The sequence below is a fragment of the Neopsephotus bourkii genome, unplaced genomic scaffold (genome assembly GCF_033783945.1).
Source record: "Neopsephotus bourkii isolate Nb327-2 ecotype Australia unplaced genomic scaffold, CSIRO-AGI_Nbou_v1 NB_107, whole genome shotgun sequence".
NCBI lineage: Eukaryota > Metazoa > Chordata > Aves > Psittaciformes > Psittacidae > Neopsephotus > Neopsephotus bourkii.
In genome coordinates this window covers 8,057,421-8,083,532 of record NW_026900624.1, presented here as the reverse complement: position 1 = coordinate 8,083,532, position 26,112 = coordinate 8,057,421, and the positions used below count along the sequence as shown (strand labels likewise).

Genomic DNA, 26,112 nt, shown 5'->3' with positions numbered 1-26,112 from the left:
GTATAAAGCAGGGCTCATATTCTTGGCCAGTATTGGGACAGTGACTGGAAACAGAGCAAGAGATGTGCTCTCAGGCCTTGAGCCTGGTTGCAAAAACTATCAGATTGTATTTAGATACATATATTTACTATTATGTATATTATATATATATATATACACATATAGGTACCACAAATTTAAGTCTCATGTTGTTGTTTTGAGAGTCCTCTTCATATGAACTTGATCTGGTTCTGCATTCCAGAGGAATAGATGGTGACCAGAAATGAGTAATTTACACATTTTGTACTAACAACTGGATTCAGATTTTAGTGCAACTTGAGAAATAACAATTGTGTTTTCCAACTTTTCACTTAAGCATCTTTATAAATGCAATGAAATTATAAAGATTTTATAAATTAAAGATATTATAAAGAAATTAAAAATAAAAAGGTAAGGGAAGGAGTATTAATTGGGGAAAAAATAAAGTTCACCAAAAGCAATTTATATGAACATTTAAATTCAATATTTGGAGATTTCTCGAGGCACCACTTTAGGGAACAGTGTTTTCAAGCTGCTGAATATTCTCTTCTGGTTGCAAGATGTTTCCTATGCTTTTCATACTTAGATGCCTTTGGAGGGCAATAAGACAATAACAGTTATCAGATTTTTAAAAACACATTTTTAATTGCAAAGTTTTTGCCCCTTTTCCAAGTGTACCATTTGAAAGAATTCAGAAGCAACATTATTAAACTCATCTTGGTCTACTTTCTGTATGAACACTACTGTTCTTTCTGTGAATTACCTCTATACGTGAAAGCAGAATTTGTCTGCATTGGGGTTAATACACACCCTGGTGCAGTAATTTGACTTCATTACTTACAGTAACACAATTTAATGTATGTATAAATGTATACAGGCCTGAGGCCACATGCACTGAATAAATACATATATGCACTTGGAAACTGCTTGGGGAAATACACCTCAGTGGTTAATAAAGTGCTATTTTTTTCAATTTGAAAATGTAACTTTTATGCATATTCAAATGCTGAATTTTACTTGTAGTGAATTAAAAGACATTAATGGTCTAATTATATCTACCATCAGTCATGCAACCTCCCAGCGTGATGACACTATTATGATGCCCTAAATAATTTACTGATATAGTGAATCATACTTTAAAATATTCATCATTTTGATTTTAGTATTTTTTTCCCTAAATACTAAAATTCAGTTGGTCTCTGAACATTTTCAGTTATGTACAGGATGTGAATGAAGATTCAGAATTCCCTGATTCAGAATCCTTGGAAAGATTATCTCAATCTTTTTTTCTTAGAAGAAAGGCTACAATCCTTGCAGCCCTGTTGGTGAGCATTGGATTTAGGCTGTCAGGAACAGGACAGGAAGTTCGGGGGGGGGGGGGGGAGAAGAAATCCTCATTTTAGATAAGTATCCCACGGTTATTTTTAATTTTAATGCAGTCTATTTTTAAATATGCTTCTTGTGTCTTCTGCTGTCCTCAGAAATTCCGTGTGTCCTTTTAAGCACTAATTCTTTCTCTGTAAAGAAATTCTGTCTCTTGGCTTCTCTCAGTGTAAATTTTACTGGTGTTTCTTGACTCTTCCAATAACATTTCAGAATTCTCTTAAGAACGTTTCCCTCTAGCTAAGACAGCTCGAGTATTAAATATGTATTTATTTATTTACAATTTAAATCTAAATTTAAATCCTAAGCCATATTTTGATTGCAAATCTAATGCCATTAGTGATTATATATGCCAACCAATGACACAGAAGTTCAGAATATTAAATTTTGTTCCACTCATATCAATCAATTTCACTGTTTCACTGCCCAGCTTTCACTGGGAAAGAACTTTTTACATATAAGACATGTTCTTGTCTGAAATATCCTTTATTATTGCCTTGTTTTTCACATTAATGTTTTTAATTAATATTCCATACTGTCTAAACTTTTCTATTTCACAACAATTGTCTATGATTATCTCAGATGTGAATACCTTTTGTACTTTTTAATAGATGCAAAATTATTTCAGATTAAGGCACAGAAGTCTCTTTGTAACTGGTAAAGACATCTCTGTGTCATTGTAACAGCTGGAAAAGTTCTGGCTATGGGCTAGCTTCAAATATGGAGAGTTTCTTCAAGCTCTTCTAAGCTTTGATGGCAACTTTAGAAAAGCAGAAAAAATACAGCCTAGCACAAACAACTTCCTCCTAGTCAGTAAAACCAATCAGCTTTTCCAAGATACTAATTTATGTTCCTATTTCCTCTTAATAATCAAATTTTTAACAACATTGTGCCTAAAGTCAGCTTTTCCCAGCTATATGCATTTAATTTATTTTATGCACAGAATCCAGGAATTAAATTTTTGTATTTGTTAAGGAACCCTACAGGTTAGTATAACCAGCTACTGACACTGCTGTTACATCTGATACCTATGCACCAGCAGACATCGAGTCCTTCCCACTGACCTGAAGGCTTGAGGAATGTAATAAAGCAGGAAAAGAATGCAAGTTCCCCTCTCTTTTTTCCACCTAAGTAAACTGAACAGCAACTACTTCAGAAACAGCACTAGTTTCCAATGACAGAGTAAAGCCCTTCCTTTACTACAGGTAAATGAGCTCTGCCTGACATAGTCCTGCTTTTCAGTAGCAGAACACGTATCTTCTGTGAAATGTCTATTGTTTCGCTAAGTTTATAGCAGGAAGTGAATCAGGAGACAAGGACATTTTAGGTAGAAGTTCTATTGTGAAGCCAACAGCAACAAAGTGGCTTTAGGGATAATACTGTTTCTTTTATACTAATTAAGTTCCTAAAGCCATATAAAGAAGCTATTCTGTGAGAATCTTATTAATTCCTTCCATGTCAAAGAATTAATAGGGAGAAAGGCTAGTGCCCAGGAAGCAAGCCCCACTATTCAACTCTAGCAATAAGCTCCTTCAACACTGATGTCATTATAACAATTCCCATAGCTGTTTAGAGCTTGTCTATTTAATTCTTCATACAATACTGTCTTTATGCCAGTGATCACTTGAGCATATGAAGAACAGTATTTTAGGACTGAGATACACATTTATTTTGGCTCTGCCTGGCAAGTTACTACACTAGCTGAAGTCAGAACTTTCGAGAACTGTTATTTCTGATTTATTTTGCTCTACTGAAAGTCAAAACAGTTACTTTATCCAGAGTTAGATACATTTGGAGGATGGTTTGCCTGGGGCCACAGTTAGTTACTCAGAACTAATAGCTTGTCTGCTTGCAGTCACTCAGATTTAAGCCCACTCAGTCAAAGGTAAACCAGGTTTTAATCTTTTGGAGAATGAGGTTCCAGCAAAAAGAGCTACTACCTTACATTTGAATGAGAACACCCACACAAGGTTTAACATCTTTTATCATACATGTTAGCATCCTACCTTTAGCCAATTCCCCTTAACTCCTATAGTGTTAGGAGTTAGCCACTCCCCAAGTGGCTTACATATCCCCCTAATCATCTCACTTCCATCTGACAGCAGAACATGCCCCCAGCTGCTATCAGTTTGTACATCACTTTGTACCATTAGTTCTGCCCTACTACAGGAATAGATTTAGTTAAGGATGTAGAAATGAAAAGGAGTAAAAAGAGGTTTAATTGCATGAGCAGGCAATTTCAGTTTTCATTTCCAGTTTCTCTTCCTCCTTATCAGATTTTCACCTTTACCTTTCAAGGCCATGCACAAGCAAGCATCTCACAGGGTGATATCCACATACTACCCTCCTCCTCCCCCAGAACTATTAGCTATGACTGCCTTTTTTTTCCTCATCATCCTGCTGTTCCGGAGTCTGCAGACAAGCTGCTTCATGCACAAATGCTCATTCCAGCTAACACAGAACACGACCCTTTCCTTACTCAAATTCTTTCGGAGAACCACTGTGTTTTGCAACAGGCCTTACTCAGAAAAAGTAGCTATTATATAGCAATAGACATTCCTAATTTTGAATTTCCCAAGAACATTTCGCTTAGGTACATGAGGCCTCATGTTCTTCACAGAAAAGGAAGACTTCCTGCTTACTTACAGGATTTTTTGGGCTTGTTTGTCACTGCTAATCATAAAGTTAATCTTGCATTTCTCAATATATTCCCCATATAGTCACGCCAGTGTAGGCTGCATGAATAGGAAAGAAGTTAAAGGGAAGGAGTAATCATTCTATTGTAGCCATCCTTGCTAGCACAACTGTTATGATACAACAAGACTACAACAACATTATTTGTCAAAGCTACTAAAGAGAAGTGAGAGAAAGCTCCATTTCCAGCTATCACAGTATCCCTGTTGTGTTGCCTGTCTTGTAAGAAATGTAACTACTACAAAATACTACCTCCTACAGTCTCATAGTTCCCAAGTTTGTCACTACTTCCTACTTTACACCCAACAGGCAGCTGGGGGTAATATCTGACCACACATCTACTTAAAAGCCACTTACCTGTCAATGTTCAAATACACAAGCAAGACTCAGGAACAAAAAAAAACTAAACAAGCTCAAACACAAAACCCTAACCAAAACCTATGAGACCTGCACTAATCATCTTTTCTTAGCTTTATTTCAAAAACCAACTTGAATATGCTTCTGTAGAGGCCAGTGAGAAGTCTGATGACCAGAGAGTAAGTTATTTTAATGGAATATGCAAAATTAATCAAGATGAGGATTATACTTTGAGTGACTCATTCAGTCTACGCATTTCCTTCTGTATTGCAAGGATGAATCTCAGGTCATGTGTAAGGATACTGGTCAGCCCAGCCCACATCTGCCCTCCATCCCCAGCTCAAACTGCTCTTGCTGGATGGTGTTCAGACTGAGAGTCATCAGCACCAACTGTCCCAAAGGCAAGTTTGTGAGCAGCTGCCCTATTCTAGGAGGGACTTCAAAGGCAGAAAAAGGACCCACATGTTCTGTGGTAGAGGTGGTCTGTTTTACATGTTCAAGAAACTCAAAACTTCTGGGAGAGGTAAAGTTTATATTGCATGCACATTAGTAGCCTGCCACAAAGGAGGGCAAAGCACATGGCCTGCCCTGGCAGGGAAATTATTACTGTTCTGGTGGCTTCCAGATTAGAGTATGTTATGGTTACGTGGACATCTGCAACTCTTAGCCTCCTTCATCTTTCTCTCCACAGTGCTGCACCATCAAAAAAGAAAACCAAACCAAACAAAACCAAAAACAAGTGAGGGGGGGAAGGAGACCAAAGACGACCAGAACTGTGCCTTGGCATTTACAAATAACTGGTGGAAATGCAAGTGGAAGCAATAGCCAATCACACACCCAACTAGTTTATTTATATGCTACACTGTTAGAAGACTGAAATACCTATTTTTAAATTTTGCTCTATACATTCTGGTAGCTAATCATCACAACGTTCGTTATCATAGCTACCAGCAATACCATGTGCAACAATATTCTTGTTATAGTTCACACAAAAATATACATATATTTTACTTATATACAAGCACAATTACGCAAAGATATTCTCATGTTACTGGTGCAAATAAGGATTTCTCATCCGCTTCAAGCAATGAGATTTATTACAGCTTGTTACTGTTCTGTTTCTCTACAGGCATGCATCACCTTGAAATAAAAATTAATGGCTAGTCAAAAAGTGCATCAACATACCATTTGAAACACTCCCTCTGCCTATGAAACTTTCTACCTTTAAAGAGTTAGCAGCTCAAAACAATTAAAGGAAATTTAAAAACCAAACCAAAACCAAACCAAAAATCCTCAGCATATAAAGAATTGCTTTTCAGTTTATTACTACTAATTGTAAAGCATTAGCTGCCTTAACTGACAATAGCCTCAAGTCCAATACTCTTTTTCCTAGTTTCTCTTCTTTTACTAGCAAGAATCTAAACCCTCATGTAACAATATTAACACTCACCACACCACACTCTTACAGAATCCACAGCTCATTTATTATAGGGAGCTAGGGACAGGTTACAGAGGAAATAAATTATATTCGGAACAGCAGGGGGTTTCTTTCAGAATGCACATTTTGAGTTATCATCTTTATAAAGAAAGTTCTCAATCATTACTGGGAGAATATTAGTATATACAAAGTACGTATGTACAAAATAATCATATATACATACACACTATACATATAATTATTGGAATAATCATTAAATCAATGTATGTCTAGTACAGTTCCTGCTTTTAGATTGTTTGTTTTACTTCTTTTCAACAGCTGTACTGTCCTCTTTTAATAGTTCCCATATGCAAGGTAGCAAAGTAGACGAATCTGTTCAAAACCTGCATTTTTGTTCATGATGCCTTCCTACCACAACTGCAGCCGTTTCTCCTGTTATCACTTCCAGGTGGTCAGTACAGGCTTTCCTGAATCTCTTGCACGATTTCCTTTTACTCCAGTGGATTGCCCAGGACGACTTCGCAAGTCACGGTCAGGACCATCACTTTGTGCCATCTCTTCATCATATCTGAAAATAAGATAACCTCTTCAATGCCTTGTCCTGTTATTCACTACACAAACACGAGTGGGTCCTCTATATTTTATTTTGCTTAATATCTAGCACTAACATTTAAAACAAGCTGTTCTACACACAGCTTGCATTCTACACATGCACAGAAAGAAACACAGCTATTATTCGAGGAAATGTACTACCACATGATGTTGCAATACAGATCAACTGAAATATCTTCAGCTACTTTTTGAAAGAAACAAAACATCTGGCAGCTTTGGTTAAACTCCTGAGTCTGTGAAATTTTATACTTGTGAAATTTCCCATGTACTTCTGTATTTCTCCTCACTACACAGGTCTGTGGTTAAGCCAGAACGTCAGGCTGCTGGCAGTTTAATAAAGTCTTAAGCTATTGCTTCAAACAGGATTGTTAGCTGCCATGTTAAAAAACTCCACTGTTGCATCAGAGAGCAAGTAGGGAAAGAATGAGGTGAACAAACAACTGTGCTTAAATTAAATTTATCTGACGACATGCATTTTGTAACACTTAACCACAGTGACAAGTATCTAAGTCCACTATGGTCTCAGATAACCTCAATATATACTTACCTCTCAGCTGCCACACAAATTCCAAGCAGAAATTAGCTATAGATGTGTAATTATAATTATAAAAATACTACAATATTTTTTGAACAGTCATAATATATATTTAATCACACTATTGCATAGGTATTCACAGCTACCATGTATAAAACATCCATTCAAAGTTAAGTCATCATTCAGACATTTAACTGTCTTTACTAGAATATAAAGAGTATTTAAGATCAGTATAAAGCAGTGGATCTCCTATGTACATAACACATTCCTGACATACTGAACAACTGTACCACTAGTGCTAGAGAAACTACCCAAATATTCTCTCAAAAAATATGAGAAACTATTAAAAACATGGTATTAAATCAGTGTTTTTCTGCATAAGACCAATCAATCCTAGATAAATCCTTCACACACTCCAACATAAAGATCTGTCTCCTTAATTTCTCTCTTTGTAATCCAGATTAGGGAAATAAAAAAAGACCTGACAATGCATTACTATTACATCCATGAATTACAGGAGTCAAGAGGTGTCTTTTCTATGAAGTGAGAGAAAAATTGTATAAAATTGCTATTGTATCGATTTAACTACCATCTATATATTATACTAAATACAACTAAAGTTCTACACATGTAGAAGACAAAACAGTCTCTTAGCCTCTACCCCTCAAATCTACATGCTGAAAGTGCAGAAGGTGCAGAAAGTAACATTCTCTCTGGATAACGGGCAAGGCAGCTCTGCTTTAATGCACTCCCCCCCTCCAACATTGCTACTGCAACTCCAAAAAACCAAAGTGGTACTTTGTGTGCATTTTTCACAACAGAACGAAGTTCACCTTATCTCTACACTATACATTAAAAAAGCGAGGTGACTGGAAAACGTTTCCATTTATATAGAACATTGATAAAACTTACAGGACTTCATAATTGCCAAGAACTTCTTTTGGTGGAGATTTATTCCATTTACAGTCTGGAATTTCCCCATTAGGCACAGCAATGTTAAGTGTGTCATTAATAAGATTATACTTCAAGATTCGATCATTAGCAGTACTGGAAGTAAGAGAAGGGGAAGCATTAACCTACAAAAGGAAAAGAAAACCCAGTCAGCATCAGGTTTTGAGTGGTACATAGTTCTCCAAACAGCGTGTGTGATGACTACATGTACTATTTAGGAAATTAAGACTCAGCGTCTCAAAGCACATCTTTCAGTTCCTCAGACACTGGAAGGAATCCCCCACTGGGCATTTTTCTTTTTACTTAGAAAAAAAAAAGCCCCACACCACTAAATGTCTGCAGTGTCAGCCTGAAGATTTTTGTTGAGACTAGATGCACTAGGGTGAATCAGACAAAACACAGATTTTTGTTTAATTTTATAAGCCTACATAGATACAAACCCCATAGATTCCAGTGCTTACAGTTTGCCTGGTTCACTCCAGCAGCTGCTCTACACTTGAACCTGTGGGTTTCTTCTAGGTAAATAGCTTGTATTTATGTTCCTAATCCAAGTTCTCTCCTGTTAACTTGTGAGCTGGAGAAGCACACACATGCTCTCTATTCAAAGCACTACATTGCATCTTGTACTAATTAAAACTGGGATTCATTTTACGTATCTCTTGTGTGCCACATTTATTATGGAGAAGTGGTATCAGAACAATAAATGTTTGGAGTTTTTTTAATAAAGTTCATTCATGTTTGAACTTTCACTTTCAATCAGATTGAGAAGGAAGAGAGCTGGAAAAGATTTATGTTGAACACAGACCCAAAGTCAGTACACTAAAGAGTGTTATATGGGAGATGGTGGGGGGGAAACCCCTTCCAAATATCCCAATTACCCACCATCTACCCCTTTTCCTTCCTCACAGTCTGCAACATTAAGGCCATAACAGCATTTAAAACCTAAGTTTGATGTTATGCTCCGTTGAGCCAATGCTAATTTTCCAGCTACTGATACAGTATATAATAGGGCTGCTATCATTCAGGCTGCCACTGAATCCCAATTGCATGGACATACTGGATTTCAAAGACAAAACATAAATCCACAAACAAATAGAAACACCAAATAAACAGGAAACAAAAGCACATGCAAGCTCGGTCACTCAGACCGTTCTACTTTCCAACATTTTTCTTAGTATGCTTACCTGAGGAACAAAAGACATTGTTTCAAAAGAGGAAAGACTATATTGAAATCTAGCCAGTTTTACTTTGTGAAATGAGAAGGAAGTTTTTTTCCCTGTATTTTATGTAACTTTACCTCAATTAGCCATGGTTTAAGCTTGTCATCAATGATAATGTCATATCCATAACACTCAAAGCAGTGTTTATCATTATTCATTACAGGCTAAAAAAAGAGAAAAAGATATCAATATGTATTAAAATGAATAATTCACTATGTAACCTGAATGCATACTCTGTTTGCTATAAATCACTATGACCACTGTGACTACATTAGGAATATTCTACAAGTTTTCAGTGGTTTTACTCTAATACAAGTGTGCTAACTAGTAAGTTGAGGATTGCCTCTTTTTTTCCAAGCTGGAAGTAGTATTTCAATATTAATGATTGTATTAATGCCATTAAAATTAATACTAACATATTAATTTTCCATTATGTTATGAAAAGAAGCGTGTTTTCATATTTTGCGAAAGCAATAACAATATTTAAAGCCTGCATGCATCAGGAGACATAAGGAAGTTCTACATAACACAGCTTTGCATAATTGTGAATTATTTAAATTTCAGAAAAAGGATACTTATTCAAAGATGTTTCTTTCACTCTGCTAATATAAACATGTAGAGTAGAAATTTGAGGTCAAACAATTACCAGATACATTTAAAAACTGTAATTAGCTCAAGTCAACTATGAACCTGGAAGTCAACAGAAACCAAGGACCAAGTTGTGCTTGGATGTACATTCTCTAGAGAATCAGCAGTTCTCCAGCATCTGCTAACCATTTCTGGTGTGCATGGCAATACTTTTCTCCTATGGAAATCTCATCAGATCTTTTAAAGAAACCTTTATAACAGGTTAGTGAGATGTTTTCCCCTAGGCTAATAATGAAAGCTTTTCCATTCTTCAGGGAGTGAAAGGGACAGGAGGAACAAGCATCTCTCATTACACCTGCCATTGTCAGAAAGACAGAGGAGCAAAAGATTTCATGCTCAATAATTCTCAACACTTTTTCCTCTTCTAAGGTTCTTCTAACATTTGGATTAAACCCCTTTTCTTCTCACATCTGGTTTCAAATAGGATTACACAGCAGACAGTGAGTTGAGCCATGCCTCCTCACCTTCCAGTGACCTTAGCTTCATAACCTGTCCTTCTTTCTTGTGCTGATTCTGGTGTTCAGCTGGTCCTTCAGTGAGGCAATTTAGCTTATTACACTGGCACAATACTAACCCATCAATAAAGCAATAGAGTAATTGTCAGTTGGGCGAGTGAGCTGATTCAGCTCAAGAAGGTGCCAGAGAGATGACAGGACCATGTACTTGGGAACAGGATAGTCCTTGGCACTGGCGAGCTCTTAAATTACCCCAGCTGACTCACAGAGCAATACCTGCTCTCTACTGTAATCACAGGACATTACCCAAACACTAGAAAGTCACTTAAGCAGAGGATTGGTTTCTACTTTTTAAGTGAGAGTTCATGATAACTGTGACGCGTGAGGTGAAAGTAAGTTATGCAACTCTGCTGAACTAAAAGCCTCATGTTTGCTTTGACAGCTTGTCCTCCAGAGCTATTTTTTCTTTGACACATTTGTTATTGCTGAAATGGCATCATGTGCCTTGACAGAGCTTAATACTATTCACAAGAGCAGTATCATGTCATATTAGCTAGTTCACAGAGCCCTCAAGGAAAGGGATTCATCCACTTCTTCAGTATGCAGTCAGCTTACTCACTCACCCAAAATTCAAGTCCACTCAGAGAAGTCAGGACACAACAGAATTTTAGAAATCAGCATCAACACCATCACTCACATAGCAGGAAAAATACTTTAGGGGTTTTGATGGCAAACTCACTTCCATGGATATGAGCAGCCTGCAGCTGTAGTGCTGTCGCTGGCAGCATTCCAGGAACAACAGTACTCACCGCCACAGCCTTCAGTGACTGCACAATTATCCAGTGAATTTCATCAAATAATTTGTTTGTGACTTCCTTTCCACGTGTGCTTTCTAGATACAGGCGCAGGTTACTCACTGTCCACTTGCCTCCATGGATATGATTGTAATCATCCTGAAAAGTAAAGGAGTTAGTTTAGCCTAAGATTTTTAAGTTGTTCTGCAGTTTTGCTTCATTCACACAAAAAGCCCACTTACACTTACATACAAGTAGTGCTCTATAAAAACCTCAGCAAGTTATTTTTACTCTACAGCTTTATGAAGACTTCAGCTTTACTTTGAACTGCCCTCTATATAAACAACTGTTTTTACTATAGCTGTATATGTTTATATCACACATTGCAAATCAAGTAATAAATCTTTCTTCAGAGAAAGACACCAACCGGTACTTTGACAGCTTTATAGTAAAACATAATTTATGGTTTGGAAATACAACTTTTAAAATGTGAAAGGAAAGAATTGAACTTTTTCTTCCTCTGGGATAAGGGAGAAATAATTAAGTGAGCAACAGCTAAATTTCACTGAAGTAAGCTGTTTTAGAACAGAGCACTCGAAAGTGCTTGTTTCTGTTTATTCATTTAAAATGTGACTTGTCTGTTTCCCCAAAGGCAAACATGGTATCATCTTAATGGTAACCAACAGTTACATTCAAGAGGACAGTGAAATGACCTGATTTTTAAAGGTTAACTTTTCAAGTAATTCAGTATTTTGATATAGAAAAAAACACTAAGTGCTACTGAAACAGAACAGGGGGAAAAGGAGGTATTTGTCTTTTCAGAGGCTATGAATGCTCTGCACTACATTCTCTTTAAATGGGAACAGCAAACTGGGGGTGTTAGTACTGATGGAAAGACATGCATTAAGCCCTCATATAACTCTCAAGACACATGCTTTGCCCCTTTAAAAAGGTTCTCCTCAGAGTATTTGTAATGATTAATGATTGTATGCCTGCTAAATTATAGAACACAATGCAGAAAACAGTTCTCAAGTGAACGAAATCTGTGATCTTCTAAGATGAGGTCAGAGGAACCTCTATCTATATTTAGGCTTTTCTACAGCTCCCCCCTTAGTACATTTGTAAAACTGGGCTGTACAAGACCCTCAAACATGGTTCTCAGGACTTGCTGCACAGAAAAAATGTCTTGAGACCAGATTCCAGAGATCAAAGTTTCAACCTTCTTTGCACTGCAGAACAAGTACTCAAATCAAAACAGATTGCAACTGGGTAGAGCCTTACACAATCACAGCTGTTTAATTAAAAATATTAAAGTATTGCAGGCTATGCAGAAGATCACTAACTAAAAACAATAATGTTGAATTACTGTTGTTTTGTTTGTATTGCACATGCAGTGAATAACGACCTAGAACTATGTTTCCCAGTACCAACATTATAATGGGTATAGTGACTTAGTTTCCTTCCTGCATTTTACCATTTCCCTCTCCCAATATAGACTTGTACACTTTTCAAATTAGGGATGTTTTCCCATTACTTAGTACGATACAAACACACTGGAACACTGTGGTTCACACAGGGCTTAGAGAAGAGATTAACAGCTAGAACACAAAGAGTTTTTCTAAACTACATAATGATTTTGATAAATTACTTGACAGTTCAAATCAGGTTCATATAAAACTGTACAACCTAAGTGCCTCCAAAGTTAGACAATTTTAAAACACAAGGGCACATAGAAAGGATAGAGTGGCTTTGCATTAAACTTCTCACTTCTTTCTACAAAACAAATACTAGCGGTTCCAAAATTATATAGTTTTTCATATATTCCAGTAACGACTCTACACTTTTAAACTGCTACTTCTATACACATTTCTGTTGTCTTCTCTTCAGGTGACCTCACCACTACTGTCACATCTACTTTTATTTGGGATAGGCAACATATCACATGCCTCACCTCTTTACTACTGCAAACAGCACCATGATTTATGCTCTGAGTCATATGGGATCTACTTTCACCACAATCAATTATCAGTGAGCCCTGTCAGAACCATAATGTGTTTGAAGCACTTTACAAATCAGCACCTGGGCAAGAAAATGTTTGCAGTACTGAAAAATGCCATATTTTGACACTTACCCTAGTTTATAACTACCACCACAAATGACATGCCCCTGGAAGTGTTCAAAAACCATGTAGATGAGGCCCTTAGTAACATGGTTTAGTGGTGGACCCGGCAGTCCTGGGGTAACAGTTGGACTTGATTCTATGATTCTACAGAATGTCCAGATAAAAGCAGTTTTGCTATGCTGCACATCTTACAGAACAATAATAGACACATTTAGCATGGTTGGAATTTAAGATACATTAAATGTATCTTGTTGAGTGTTGGTGTATGCACACATGAATATATATGCATGAGTGTATATGTGTGTTTATGTACACACACATTTATTTTCCCTAAACTAAAAACTATGAAATTAGGAAGCACGGCAGTATAGTTTTAATTACTGTAACAGAGGCATAGTCTATAAATCACGGACATCCGCTAAAAATGCAAAAGGGACAGTCATCATCATCAAGTGTATTCCCTGAAGAAACAAAGCTTGGGCAGTCATAATGCATGTCCATCCGTGCATGTCCCCCCTGACCCACTGGCCTTTCCTCCCACTGGTGAATTTCAGCCTACAGTGACATAAGGAAGTCCTGTCAAAGCTATCAGGTTTCCACATGTTTTATGAACATCAATGGCAAATTACAGGACAGGACTGTTTCACAGGTAGAACTCTGTCCATTCAAAAGGAAGCCACCAGCTGGCCAGGCAGCAAACATCCATCTCCAAGCTCAGAACTGTGCATTCCCTTTCTTACCCAGGGAATGAAAGGAGGGGGGCGGAGCAGGGAAAACATGAGAAGAAGCTGGAAAGTATTGTGATGAGTAAGTGCTGAAAATAGGAAAGCTGAATTAACTTCATGGGAGAGAGAGAATGGGAAGGGAAGATCAGGAAGCTGATATTAAAATGCTATTATAAAATACAAATCTACAGGAACCAGGCTTCATTAATTCCGCTGCTCAGAGAACCAATTCCTAAATAAGCATATTAGCATTTAAATGACAGGAGACTTGGAAGGAAACCCCTGCTTTCAACTACTGCAAGTCAATACGGAAGATATCCCACTCTATTACAGAGCTGCAACTCATTATCTTGCATACTTTTGACCTGCAGTCTTCTAAAATTTATTTATTTAGAAGTTCAAGTTGAAGTATTTTGCAAGATGATGAAGAATATGACAAATAAAATCATTTTATTCCAAGGTTCTGGGACAATTTAAGAAAAAGAGTCTTGCTACAAAAGAGCACCTAAGAACTAAGTACACTTACCCCGTGTTTCTGAATGGCAACGTTTGTAAGATGTACAAACATGTTATCCAGTTCACTTGTACTTGGTGTGTATTTTACTGTGCAAAACCGGCAAAATCCAAGTTTATACCTTAAATGCAAAGTCATTAAAATGTGTTAAATCCCAACAAGAAATCAGAAAAAAAACATTATAGGATACTGATTTTGACTACATTAAATGTTCTGTCAAAGCAAAACACAAATACATACAATCTTACATGTAACATCTCAGGGGACGATATGTAGATACTAAAACATACAGACGAAGATCAAATTTCTTTCCACCAATAAGTAATGGATTGTTAATATAGAGAGAAATCACATAGGCTTCTTTGGAAGACTGAGATACAAACCTGAAAAACACAAATCATGTTTCAGAATGTAACAATTGCAATGATACGATCTGATAAATCTTTTTCTCCTTTAGTAGTCTGTACATTGTGGATTGGCTGAAATCTTTATCTTCTGCATGTACAATGTATAAAGCCATAGTGGTTAATAATACACACTTGGCATCAGGTATTACATACACAAAAAAATGTTTAAAATACTACTCAGATGACCAAGATCAATTAACCATTTAAACTCAGTTTTGAAGTTAACAGGGTAGCTGACTGCACCACGCAGAATGCAGCTCTACAAGCCAGTCTTTTCTTTGGAGAGCACTTAGAGCTTGGCACAGTTCAGACAAGCGAAGAGTACGCAGTACATAACCTTCATTAGTCAAGGTCATATAGAACATTTGTATTTATGCTTGGTGTGCATTGGCAAACCACTGTGAAAAGCTAAGATAACTTTCAGATTGTGACATTCTTCAGATTCAAAGTCAAAAAGGGGGGGAAGGCTTGAGCGATAGTCAACCAGTCACTTTAAAACAGTAAAAAAAATCAGTATTAGTTGTGTGATCAAAACCTTTACTAGTCAGAGAAAAAGGCAGATTGCTGAACTGCTTCATCCATATGGAAGTAGATCACCAACATTTTTGTGCTCCAAATGGATAATGTATTTCATAGAATCATAAGGGTTGGAAAGGACCTTAAGATCATCTAGTTCCAACCCCCCTGCCATGGGCAGGTACACCTCACACTAGACCATGTCGCAATAAATGCACTCTTCCTTTCTACTAATTGAAAGTTATTTAATATGTATTTAATAATGACTGAAATTGCTTAGGGAAAGATTTTTCTCATTTCCTGTTATTTAATGCTATGAAGCAGAACGATTTATTTTTGCACAGTTTTTGCCCCAACACCATTGAAAGCATTTTTATAAAGAATAGTTAATTGAACAGTGCTTTGTACCTCCTCATACCAAAACAAACTGCATTAAAACCTGCTTGAAGGAGGAAGCCAGATAACAACTGAGATTAAATACAAAACTAACTATATAATGACAAAGCAATAATAATGGAATACTTTTCCATGAATCAGATACTTAGCATACGGTTCACCTCATTACAGAAAGTACGCTAAAGGGTTTGGGTTTTAAGAACTTACGAAGACGTTTTGCTGTCTCGAGACCATTTTTTAATTTGGGAGAGTTTATTGATTAGAAATATTCCTTTTCCTTGAGCTTTGCCACAAGGTTTCATAATCCAAGTGCTGGAGGGATTTTTCCTGAATTCTTCAACGAAGAGATTATAATCGGCCGGAAGCATAAAAGTAACAGGAACAAAATCTGAGTGAAGGAAAAACAAAAAACCCACATAAGGTGCACAATTAAGGACACTGTGTCTGATAAAGCCATTGGCACACACAGACTAAAAAATTTCTGTATTTTCAGTTTTCCAGTCTGGCACTATCCACCTTCATTAAGACTTACGTTGCTTTTCATCTCATTTAAATTCTACATTTAGGTTTACACTTGAACAAACAATTGCAAAATATTGCTGCTAACTTCAGCTAAGTAGATTTTAATTCACATTCATTAGTTTTTGCATTCTGTTTATATGCTGTGAAATTAGAGTACTACATAGCATCCCAACTTAACTTTATCAAACTTCCTCAATTTCCTATGTCAGTTTTTACCATCCAATTAACCACCTTATCATCCTCTGTGCACCAAACGTGAATGCTGGTGTCGCTTCCCCTTTGGATGAGGTAATTTCTATTTCCATGTAACTCCCATTAGTCACTTACTTGCTCCCACAATCAGTATTACAATGCTTACTCAAATGTAAAGAAAATCATTTGTCACTTTTTGCTGTCAAATTATTTTCACTTCCATCCATACAGAACTGCTGCTCTTTTTCAGGGATGAACAGTGCTTTCCTTTCACTTTCCCAAGATGTAAATCAGTTCAACGTATCCCCACTTCTGTTTCGCTCCAATGCTTTCTGACCTCCAAAACAACTTCATTCTCCTCATTCCTGATCTACTGCTGGTTTGCCTTTTGTTTGTTTAGTTGTATTTCCTAGCAGTCATTACTTGTTTTCCAACTTCCCCCAAACTTCTCCTCTGAAGAGTTTGTTCATTCTGTTCTGCCAAGAGCCTCTCTGAAAAAGTTAATTTTAGTTTTTGCTCCAGTATAAGATATTCAGATAATGTTTTTTCACTTTTGAATTAAAGAAACTCCAGCCCCATCTCATGTGAAGTTCCAGAGGCCTTTGGTTTCATCACTAATCTTAATGCAGAGTACCTTAATCCCACAATTTTCCCTCTTCAAAATAATTTAAAACAAAGCAAAATCAACAAAAACACAACCAAACAACCCACCTCTCCCTCACCACCCCCCCAACCATAAAATGCCTAGTTACAAATCTAGTTCTATACCCTTATACTTAAAAATAGTAGTTTTATTATCATTTCATCCAATGTTGCTTCAGGTAATGCTGCACTGTTAAGTTCAGTCTTCTTTAAGGATCTTACTCCTAACAAAACATAGTCTAAATACAACTTCCATGCACACAAGCTGGATTTGTGCTCCTGTTTGAATACTGCTGAATACTGGCAAGTATACAGTGGAGGAATTGGGCCTTGGTGCTTTGGTAATACAAGAAAACAGAAATGTTCAGTCTTTTATTCCTACTTTTTCTCCAATTTCAACAAAGATCCTGAACAAGTGGCATCCCCTCTATTTCTCTCAATTTGTAAAATATTGGCTATTTTTCTTCAAAGGAAAGTTTGTGAAAAGCTTTGAAAATACAGTATTTCTTACAAAATATTCACTACAACAGTTTTTATCACTTTACCTATTCTCTGTTTCCTTCTGCTCTAGTTCAGACTTGAAGGGAGAGAAAAGGAGGAGAACACAGAGAGAAAAGGCTGTAAAGTTTGCAGAATACAGCAAACAATTTTAGGACAAAGTGCACTTCACTGACGGGGACAGAGCATTTCAAGATAGTTACTTTAATGTTCTAACACTTCAGGAGTTCGGTGCTTTATGCACAGAAAAGCTAGGTCAGTTCCAGGTTATTGACTGCACAGGAAAAAATATGAACGCTGATAATGAGAACCACATACCCAAATAAATATATTTCCCATTTTCATCCTTTTCTGCAAGAGGGCTTCCTTCTTTCTCAAGTTCTTTCCTGTATCGCTTGATATTCTTTACCATCAAATCTTTTCTGGTCAGTTCATAGTGGTTTGGGAAATGATTGACAATCTGGTCATCGGAGAGGCGGTAACCAGTTTCCACACTGAAAACATTTCTGATTGTTTGTACGCTCATCCTGCAAGCAAAGACAGATACCAAAAGACTCCACAGAATCATAGAGCAGTTAGGGTTGGAAAGGACCTTAAGATCATCTAGTTCCAATCCCCCTGTCGTGGGCAGGGACACCTCACACTAGATCATGTTGCCCAAGCCTCTGTCCAGCCTGGCCTTGAACCCTGACAGGGAAGGAGCATTTACTTCTCTGGGCAACCTGTTCCAGTGCCTCACAGTAAAGAACTTCTTCCTTATATCTAACCTGAACTTCCCCTGTTTAAGTTTAAATCCATTACCCAAGGAACACAATCCAGAAAGATAAAGTCGGTTGGGTTTTTTGGGGTGGTTTTTTTGTTACATACACTTCAACTTTTCTCCCTCATTTCTCTTTATACTCTAACACCTTGCTGCAGTGACAATGCAAGATGTGCTCACCTTCTATTAAGAAAATCCTGCCAGAGGTTTTATTGACCCCTCTACTACGACTAAAATTGGCATAAAAAGAGAGGAAAGGAAGACGACAACTTGGGCCTACTGGACTCTGCCTTGTTGATATCAGGTTAAGCCCCAGAAAGATCTAAAAATGCCCAAAACACCCCCAAGTGCTACAGAAGCAACTTCTGTTACTTCTCTTCCTGTAAACTCAGTTTCTCTCTTAAAAAAAGCCACAAAACCAACCTCCTACTGACTACCTTGCTATTCAGATTGTCAAGCATATGAATTCAAAACAGTGATTCAGAGAGCTTACTAAAATCACCCGTAAATGCCAGATCAGGGGCTGCAGTGACAATGCCATCACATATCTACTTTATTTTTCAGAGAAGATAAGAGTGGGACTGTAGATATGAAGAAAATTTTTATTGCATGTCTCATATTGGAAATTTAAGAATATTTTCTGACTGCTATCAATCTGCTACGTTATTATTTCAGGAAGAAAAAAACAAAACAAAACAACCAGTCACACAACAGTCTCTATGAGTGCCCTGTTCCACCACTTCCCCTCAACCACATTCCAAAAGCATGAGAAGATTACTAGATTCCTACCCATTTGAATAAGTGGTTCACACAGGGCACACTTGGCAGCACAAACCACCATTCTGTCATATTTGAAAGGGACAATATAAATTGTTTGGTTTACGTACAGAGTACTGTTTCTGCCAATTAATAGATTACTGCATTCTAGGACAGCATTTCATGGTCTTATATTACACAAATGCCAAAAGAGAAGCTAGATTCTTTACTCTCCTCCTTTCACCATTGTTCTGATTTAACTTCACATTCATTCTAAGTATTGAAATGCTGAATAATCAGTCTGTATATAAATCATTATCATGAAGAAGTACAGTCCTCAAAGCCCTTATAGAAGCCTGGACTCTGGTAACAGGGCAAGACTCCACCACACACATAAAAGAATATTTAATCATATATAGGAACTGTGTATTCTTGGATTATTTCATGTTGAGTTGCCAGAAAATTTGGGGAACAGATACATTCAAAGATTCCCCTCAGGCCACATATCCACTCCAACAGTAATGGAAAACTTCTGCTTACTGCATAAAAAAACCCAAAACAAACAAACCCAAAATCAAATAAAATCAGGTATCACAGTTCAAAAAACACTGAGCACAGCCTTCCCCCTGGGCTGTTCACAACTGGCATTCCCAGAAGTGATCGGTATCTTGCTAGGTCACTGACTTTCCACTCCCTGACCATCTCTTTGACAAACTGCAAAGATACATGCAATCAGTAGCATGGGAATGGATCCATGCAGATGGGACCTTCTACTCTGAGGAACCCCAATGACTTTAGCAGGCCTGCACATATACAGGAGTCTACCAGTGCAACTCTGAACAGAAGATCAGTGGTAGCCTAAGAAATTACAGAAACAATGTTATACTCTTAGGAGCACTGTGATAAATCAATGATAACTTCTGTATCTTTCACTTTTTAATATACATTTTTTTATATTATTGATGATACTAATATATTAAAATGCTTCATAAAATTAGAAATCGGTATTTTTAATGCACTTACCAGTAAAAATTCCAGTCTTCATTTTCTGCCACCTGAATCCAGCCTCTTTTTTCAAAGTTGTTTATTAGAACAGATTTTTCTATGTCAGTTACCCACTTTACTTTTCCTGCCATTATCCTAAAGCAGAATCAACCTATTAGTAAAGAAAAGTTTAAAGATGTGAACTTGAAAACAGGGGAGGACACAAACCAGGATGGTCAAAGTAGATGAAAAGTGGCACCTAGAAAGGCCAAACCAGGTTGCTCAGAGCTTTATCCAGCCATGTTCTGAAAACCTCCAAAGTGACATCTAGAAAGCATTCTAACGTAAAGATAAAAGTAGCAAATTAAATTAAAAATCAAGGAACAGGACTGCATTTGTGAACTGGACAACTGCAAACAAGGACACTAGTTACAAGGACCTTTCATGCTCCCCAGCCAATCCACCTTTTCTGAATGGGCACACAACTCACATCCCTCACTAAATACCTTAATGCCAGAAATCACTGTTGTACACTTATTGTATAATGATTACAGAACCAAACATAGAGCATAGACAGCTTTGGGGCCCACATCACAGGAGGGACATGGTTGTGCTTGAACAAGTCCAGAGGGGGCCACAAAGATGATCAGAGGCCTGCAGCACCTCTCCTATGGACACAGGCTGAGAGAGCTGGGCTTCTTCAGCCTGGAGAAGGCTTTGGGGAGACCTCAGAGCAGCTTCCAGTACCTGAAGTGGCCAACAAGAAATTTGGAGTGGGAGGATTTGTAAAGCCATGTAGGGATAGGACAAGGGTAAATGGCTTTAAACTGAAATAGGGTAGATTTAGATTTGACATAAGGAAAAAATTCTTTGCTGTGAGGGTGGTGAGGCACTGGCATAGGTTGCCCAGCGAAGTAGTACATACTCCATCCCTGGCGGTGTTCAAGGCCAGGCTGAATGGGGCTTTGAGCAACCTGGTCTAGTGGAAGGTGTCCCTGCCTGGGGCAGGGGGGTTGAAACTGGATGGGTTTCCAACTCAAACCATTCTGTGATTCTATGATTTCTAACCAAGACTTACATGCATATACCTTTTTGCTTTATTTTGAAGTAGGAGAGTTCATATGAATCACCTCATGACTGTAGAAGAAAATCCAAGAGAAAACCCTTACGTACTCTACCAAGAATCATGATTTCCTATACTGCAAGGAAGGGAACCAAAGTAACATTACCAACTTTGTATTGTCTTCTCTGTACTTCATGCAGCTCCGATTTTGCCTTCTGCTCTAGTGGGGAAGGGGGAGATGGGTAAATTGATATCATTAGCAAGGCCATAGGTGGGCACTGGGGACCCTGCCTACCTCTTGCTTTGCTTGGGAAAAGGCACCTCCCCAGGGGGCTGAAGAGGATGAAAGGTGGGAAATGTGAAATAGAGGTGAAATGTTGGAGACTGACAGACAAACTTGTTTGGAAAAGGCTGCACTGCAAGCAGGGTTTATTTCAAGGCCAGGTTGGGTGGGGCTTTGAGCAACGTGGTCTAATGGAAGGTTGCCTGCCCAAGGCAGCAGGGTTGGAACTAGATGGTCCTTAAGGTCCCTTCCAACTCCAACCATTCTATGATTAAAACACTGACAGCAGGATTTCTGCAGATTTATGGTTGCTTGGGAAGTGCTTATAAGCTGCATTTCACTTCATGACGCCTAGGTGTCACCTTCTACATTAGATCTCTCACATGTCCAGGTCAGCCTTTCCTGCTACGGCTGCAGGATTGTCTGGAAGTGACCTCAGGAGATCTCTTGTCTAGCCTCCTGCTCAATGCACGGTTAGCTATAAGGTCAAACCAGGTTGCTCAGCCACATTCTGAAAACCTCCAAAAATGGAGATAGCACAGCTTCTCTGGGCATCCTGTGTCGCTGCTTGACTGGTCTCAATGGGAAAAGGTGTTGGGTATTGTTTTTCCCTCACATATTGTCTCATATATTCTGGAACTCTTCTTTCAGCTTGTGCCTGATGTCTCTCACCTTCCCACCCTTCACCCTGCTAAAGAGCCTTGGTCTGTCTTTTTTAATAACCTCTTCACAGGCAGGCTGTGATCCCAGAGCCTATTCTTCTCCAGGTTGAAGAAACACAGCTGCTCAGCTTCACCTCACCAGACAAGTGCTTCAGCCCCCGACCATCTTGGTAAAGTCCCCGCTCAACTCACTCCAGTTTATTACTGTCTGTCTTGTTCTGAGGGCTTGCGTGACTTTGTCAATCCTCTGATATACTGTATTGCATCCTTGTCCTTTTTGTTTGAGAAAGACAGGCAAATCTAGCAAAGTAGGAATGCAGAACAAATGCACTGAAGAAGCGTGGATGAGCCCAGCACCCACGATTAGCCCCTTCTGTGAAGTGCAGGCTGAAGCTTTCTGAAAGCAGCAGGCACTCACCAGCTTACAAGGGCTGTTTGGTGAGATCACCTTTATACCGTCTTAAATTGTGCTTTAATGCAATACCAGTGAAGATGGGAGCACAGACGCATGAATTGAAGCATATCATCCTTTGCGCATACATAGTCAACAGCCAAAATTCTACAATCCAGTTGATGTGGACAGTACACTATATACCACAAAGAACTTATTTACCCCATCTCTAAGTAAGTGCTGATCCCAGGATCTATGCCTGATTGATATGTAACTTAAGCAAGCTAACATACATTCATGAGCAAATGATGATTGCTAAAGCTCTCATAAGCAGTTTCAATGCTGCTGCTTAGTCTTTCTGCAGTTCATTTCACAAATTACTTTTACAATTGCAGCCTAGTGAATCTTCATAGTTGTTTCACAGAAATCAAGTGCAGAAGAGTGCTAATTCAGAAGAAAATCTTAAGCCAAAAGCAGATTCTTTGGCATACCCTTCTTCCAGGGACAAAAACTGCCATGCAAGGGAGTGAGAGAGAGCAGATACACACACATGTAACACCCCCTACTGTTCCTTCTACATATAATTTTCCATTGAAAAGCCAATTAAAACTTCAAATCACCTTTACTAATGTAGTGGTGTAATTAATGGAAGTAATGAATGTAGTTAATACAATTTCTGCAACTAAGATACTGAGCTGGAATTCAAGGGGTCTTCAATTTTCAGGACTACATGTGGAGACATACACTTGTCAGCAAGCTAACAGCCCTACGATTTCTCTCTTCCTGGGAGGCATAGTCCCTTATATAGTGCTCCCATCTTCTCCTTCCTAGACCACTTAAATTGCCAAATTCCACAAGGCAGAAATGTTTACTATTAGACTTCAATTTTAAAGAGGTTTAGACATACTTATTTTTATTCATGATGATAAGACAAGTTGAAATCAAGCTTAAATAGACAAAAAAAGAGTGTATGAAGGCTCAGGGTCTGTCTTTTTCTGTGCTTAGACAACACCTGGTTCCACAAGGTCATGATCTTTCTGTAGGCCCTCCAGGTACTACCAAAACAAAAATAAATGAAACAAAGGGATTCATTTATTTGTACTCAAGTATGCATGATTCATCAGCAGTGACTCACTAGTATCACACACATGCTTGTTGTGGTTTTAAAAGTTCAGGGATTAGTCAGCTTGGAATAGAATTGCCCCTCCAAAAGGAAATGCTTTAAATAACACTAACCAAACACAACGTAAAATTTTCAAAAGGCCTTAAAACATGTGCTCCACATCTCCAAGCTACCCCTTAAGGTTACCAACATCCAGCCCAAACCCTATACCCATTTCTCTATTACCCAACTCCTTGATCCATCTCCCTACTTCCCCAGTGTGTCTTGCTCCAGCATCCTTAAGCTGCAACTGCCCTCAGGGCTTGTTCTTCCAGCAGTGCTGCATCAGACAAATGTAGCCACCTGGACCTCTGCCTTCATAGAAGCATGTAGCTGCTGCCTGGCAAAGATTAGGATACTGGGAGCACTGCCATAAGCAGGGCTGCTTTGCTAACACCTCTGATGCTGTAATCTCATTTTTACCCTTGGATGCAACAGCTGCTACAGCATCCTTTCTGTAGGATTCTTTATGAAGAGATTTCAACACATACTACATATCCTACAGCTAGGAACCCTGGAAGATTGCATGTGCTGATCCAGCAAGTGGATTTTGTGGTAGGTGGCAGGTGGGACTGCTCCATGACTAGTTATGCTATACAACTCCCAGAAATGGCATGGTTTGATTTCAGAAGCTAGAGACAAGTCAACAGAAGACTTGCCCACAGGAAGGTGAATAAAAATGAAACCAAAGCTAAAAATTGAAGATAACTTCTGCCACAAATATTCTTCTCCTGATTTGGAAACTTTAGGCCTTATAGGCCCATCACCTGGCAGGATGATTGAAAGGTTAGCAATACAACAGCAGACTAAAAATTAGTCCTTGGTTTATGCAGATGGTTTGACCATCTCAGATGATGCTTAACTGGCCTGTAAATAAAATCTTCTCATTTTGTGTAACCGACAAATTAGGAGTCGTATTAAGCTATATTATTGAAAATAAGAATTTTTGATACAATTTTAATACAACATAGTTTTCCACAGGAATCCTCTAATCTGCAGTTAGGTATGCCAGACAACCCGATGAGATTGCACAAGATAACAGTGTGTCCAAACTTCTGGTCAGCTGAGATCCTTAAAATGGCAAACAGCTGTATAACACAGCCCCAGCCTGCCTACTGCATATAGTAGGGTAATGGTTCATGAAGTCAAATCCTTCACAGAGCACCAGACCTCCTACTCAGGAGACAACACATGTTTAATATAGGTACAGCAGGCCTGACACTTCCCCAAAACACTGCCATTTCTGGTCCCAGGGACAGCAAGCAAACATAAGGAAGCTTTGGCAGCAGCCTAATCCCAAAGTGAGGGCCTCTTGCCCTGGCACAAATTCATGCAGTGACGGCAAGATCCAAAAGCACCCTGGTTGTCATTACTGCCACTATGGAAGCTACTCATGCTGACTGCAGAACAGCTTTTCACACTACAAAGATAAGCGTAAGCAAGTGGTGCCACAGCCTGCAGCATCTGATCTAGCAAGCTCTATTTGCTTCTAACAGTTGGAAGACGTAATTGTGTTTCATAATTATTACTGGAAACTCCAGTTCTGCTGATGCAGTTGCTCCTTTAAAGGAGACTGGGAGGGCCTGCCACAGGTATTCCCATAATGTTAGGGAAAAAAAGAAGACGAAGCCTGGAAGGGCTGCGTGGCTGAGCTGTGGGCAACGAGGACCCCGGGGAGCAGGAGGTCACCACACGCGCCAGGAGCAGACGCGCGTACACATGCTCCCGCAGGGAACCACAGTGGACTTGGGCCTTCACCAACATGTCGCGACATGTCGTGACAACCGACGAACATGCTGACTCTTGTCTAGCTTTGCCCTTGTCCCTGCCACGGACCCTCCGAGAGTGGGTCCGCAGGGTGAACCTAAGCGAGGTGATTACCTCACCCCTCCATCTCCGAGGAGGGGTCAGATCCCACAAAGATCTTCAGCTGTCGCGATAAGCCCGGTGGGGGAAGGAAGGCCGGTGATCTCCCCCAACGGCGGGTGGTTGCAGCCCGCACCGTGTGTCTGCGAGAGGGACGACACCCAGCCCGCTGCCCGCGCTCACCTGCCGGCGAGAGAGACGGCCGCGACTCCCCCTCAAACCCAGCCACACCCGCCGCTCGCCTCCATCGCCCCGGCCGGCGGCTCCACCAAACCGCGGGCCCGCCCTTCCGGCACCTTCCATAGCAACTGCGACGCGCCGGGGCGGGACTTCCGGGGCGGTGGCGGTGATGACGGCGGCAGGGAGAGCTCAGTTGCCAAGGAGATGCGCGGCGGCCGCCATCTTGTGTCTGTAGCGAGGAGAGCTGATGCTAGCAGGGGCTGTTGCGACAGGACGAGGGATGATGGTTTTAAACTAAAAGAGGGGAGATTCTGGCTGGATGTGAGGAAAAAACTACAACAAGGATAGTAAAATACTGTCACGGGT

The 26,112-nt window shown here is 39.1% G+C and overlaps 1 protein-coding gene across 3 annotated transcripts; it reads right to left on the bottom strand.

The window, feature by feature from the left end:
• Nucleotides 1-5,276: 5,276 nt before the first annotated feature.
• Nucleotides 5,277-25,890, bottom strand: TTLL1 (TTL family tubulin polyglutamylase complex subunit L1). 3 transcript variants are annotated; one of them, XM_061359405.1, is made up of 10 exons: nucleotides 25,750-25,890; nucleotides 20,179-20,311; nucleotides 17,958-18,166; nucleotides 15,993-16,173; nucleotides 14,715-14,849; nucleotides 14,479-14,587; nucleotides 11,121-11,264; nucleotides 9,286-9,372; nucleotides 7,950-8,113; nucleotides 5,277-6,458 (listed from the first exon to the last, which is right to left on the bottom strand). In XM_061359405.1, exons 2-10 carry the CDS (start codon nucleotides 20,289-20,291, stop codon nucleotides 6,329-6,331), a joined length of 1,272 nt encoding a protein of 423 aa, XP_061215389.1. In that variant the 5' UTR covers nucleotides 20,292-20,311; nucleotides 25,750-25,890; the 3' UTR covers nucleotides 5,277-6,328. The 3 variants fall into 3 exon arrangements, with proteins under 3 accessions (XP_061215389.1, XP_061215397.1, XP_061215378.1); XM_061359413.1 differs by having other exon boundaries at nucleotides 20,179-20,295; nucleotides 25,750-25,843; XM_061359394.1 differs by lacking the exon at nucleotides 25,750-25,890 and adding an exon at nucleotides 21,228-21,248.
• Between the last annotated feature and the right edge of the window lie 222 nt (nucleotides 25,891-26,112).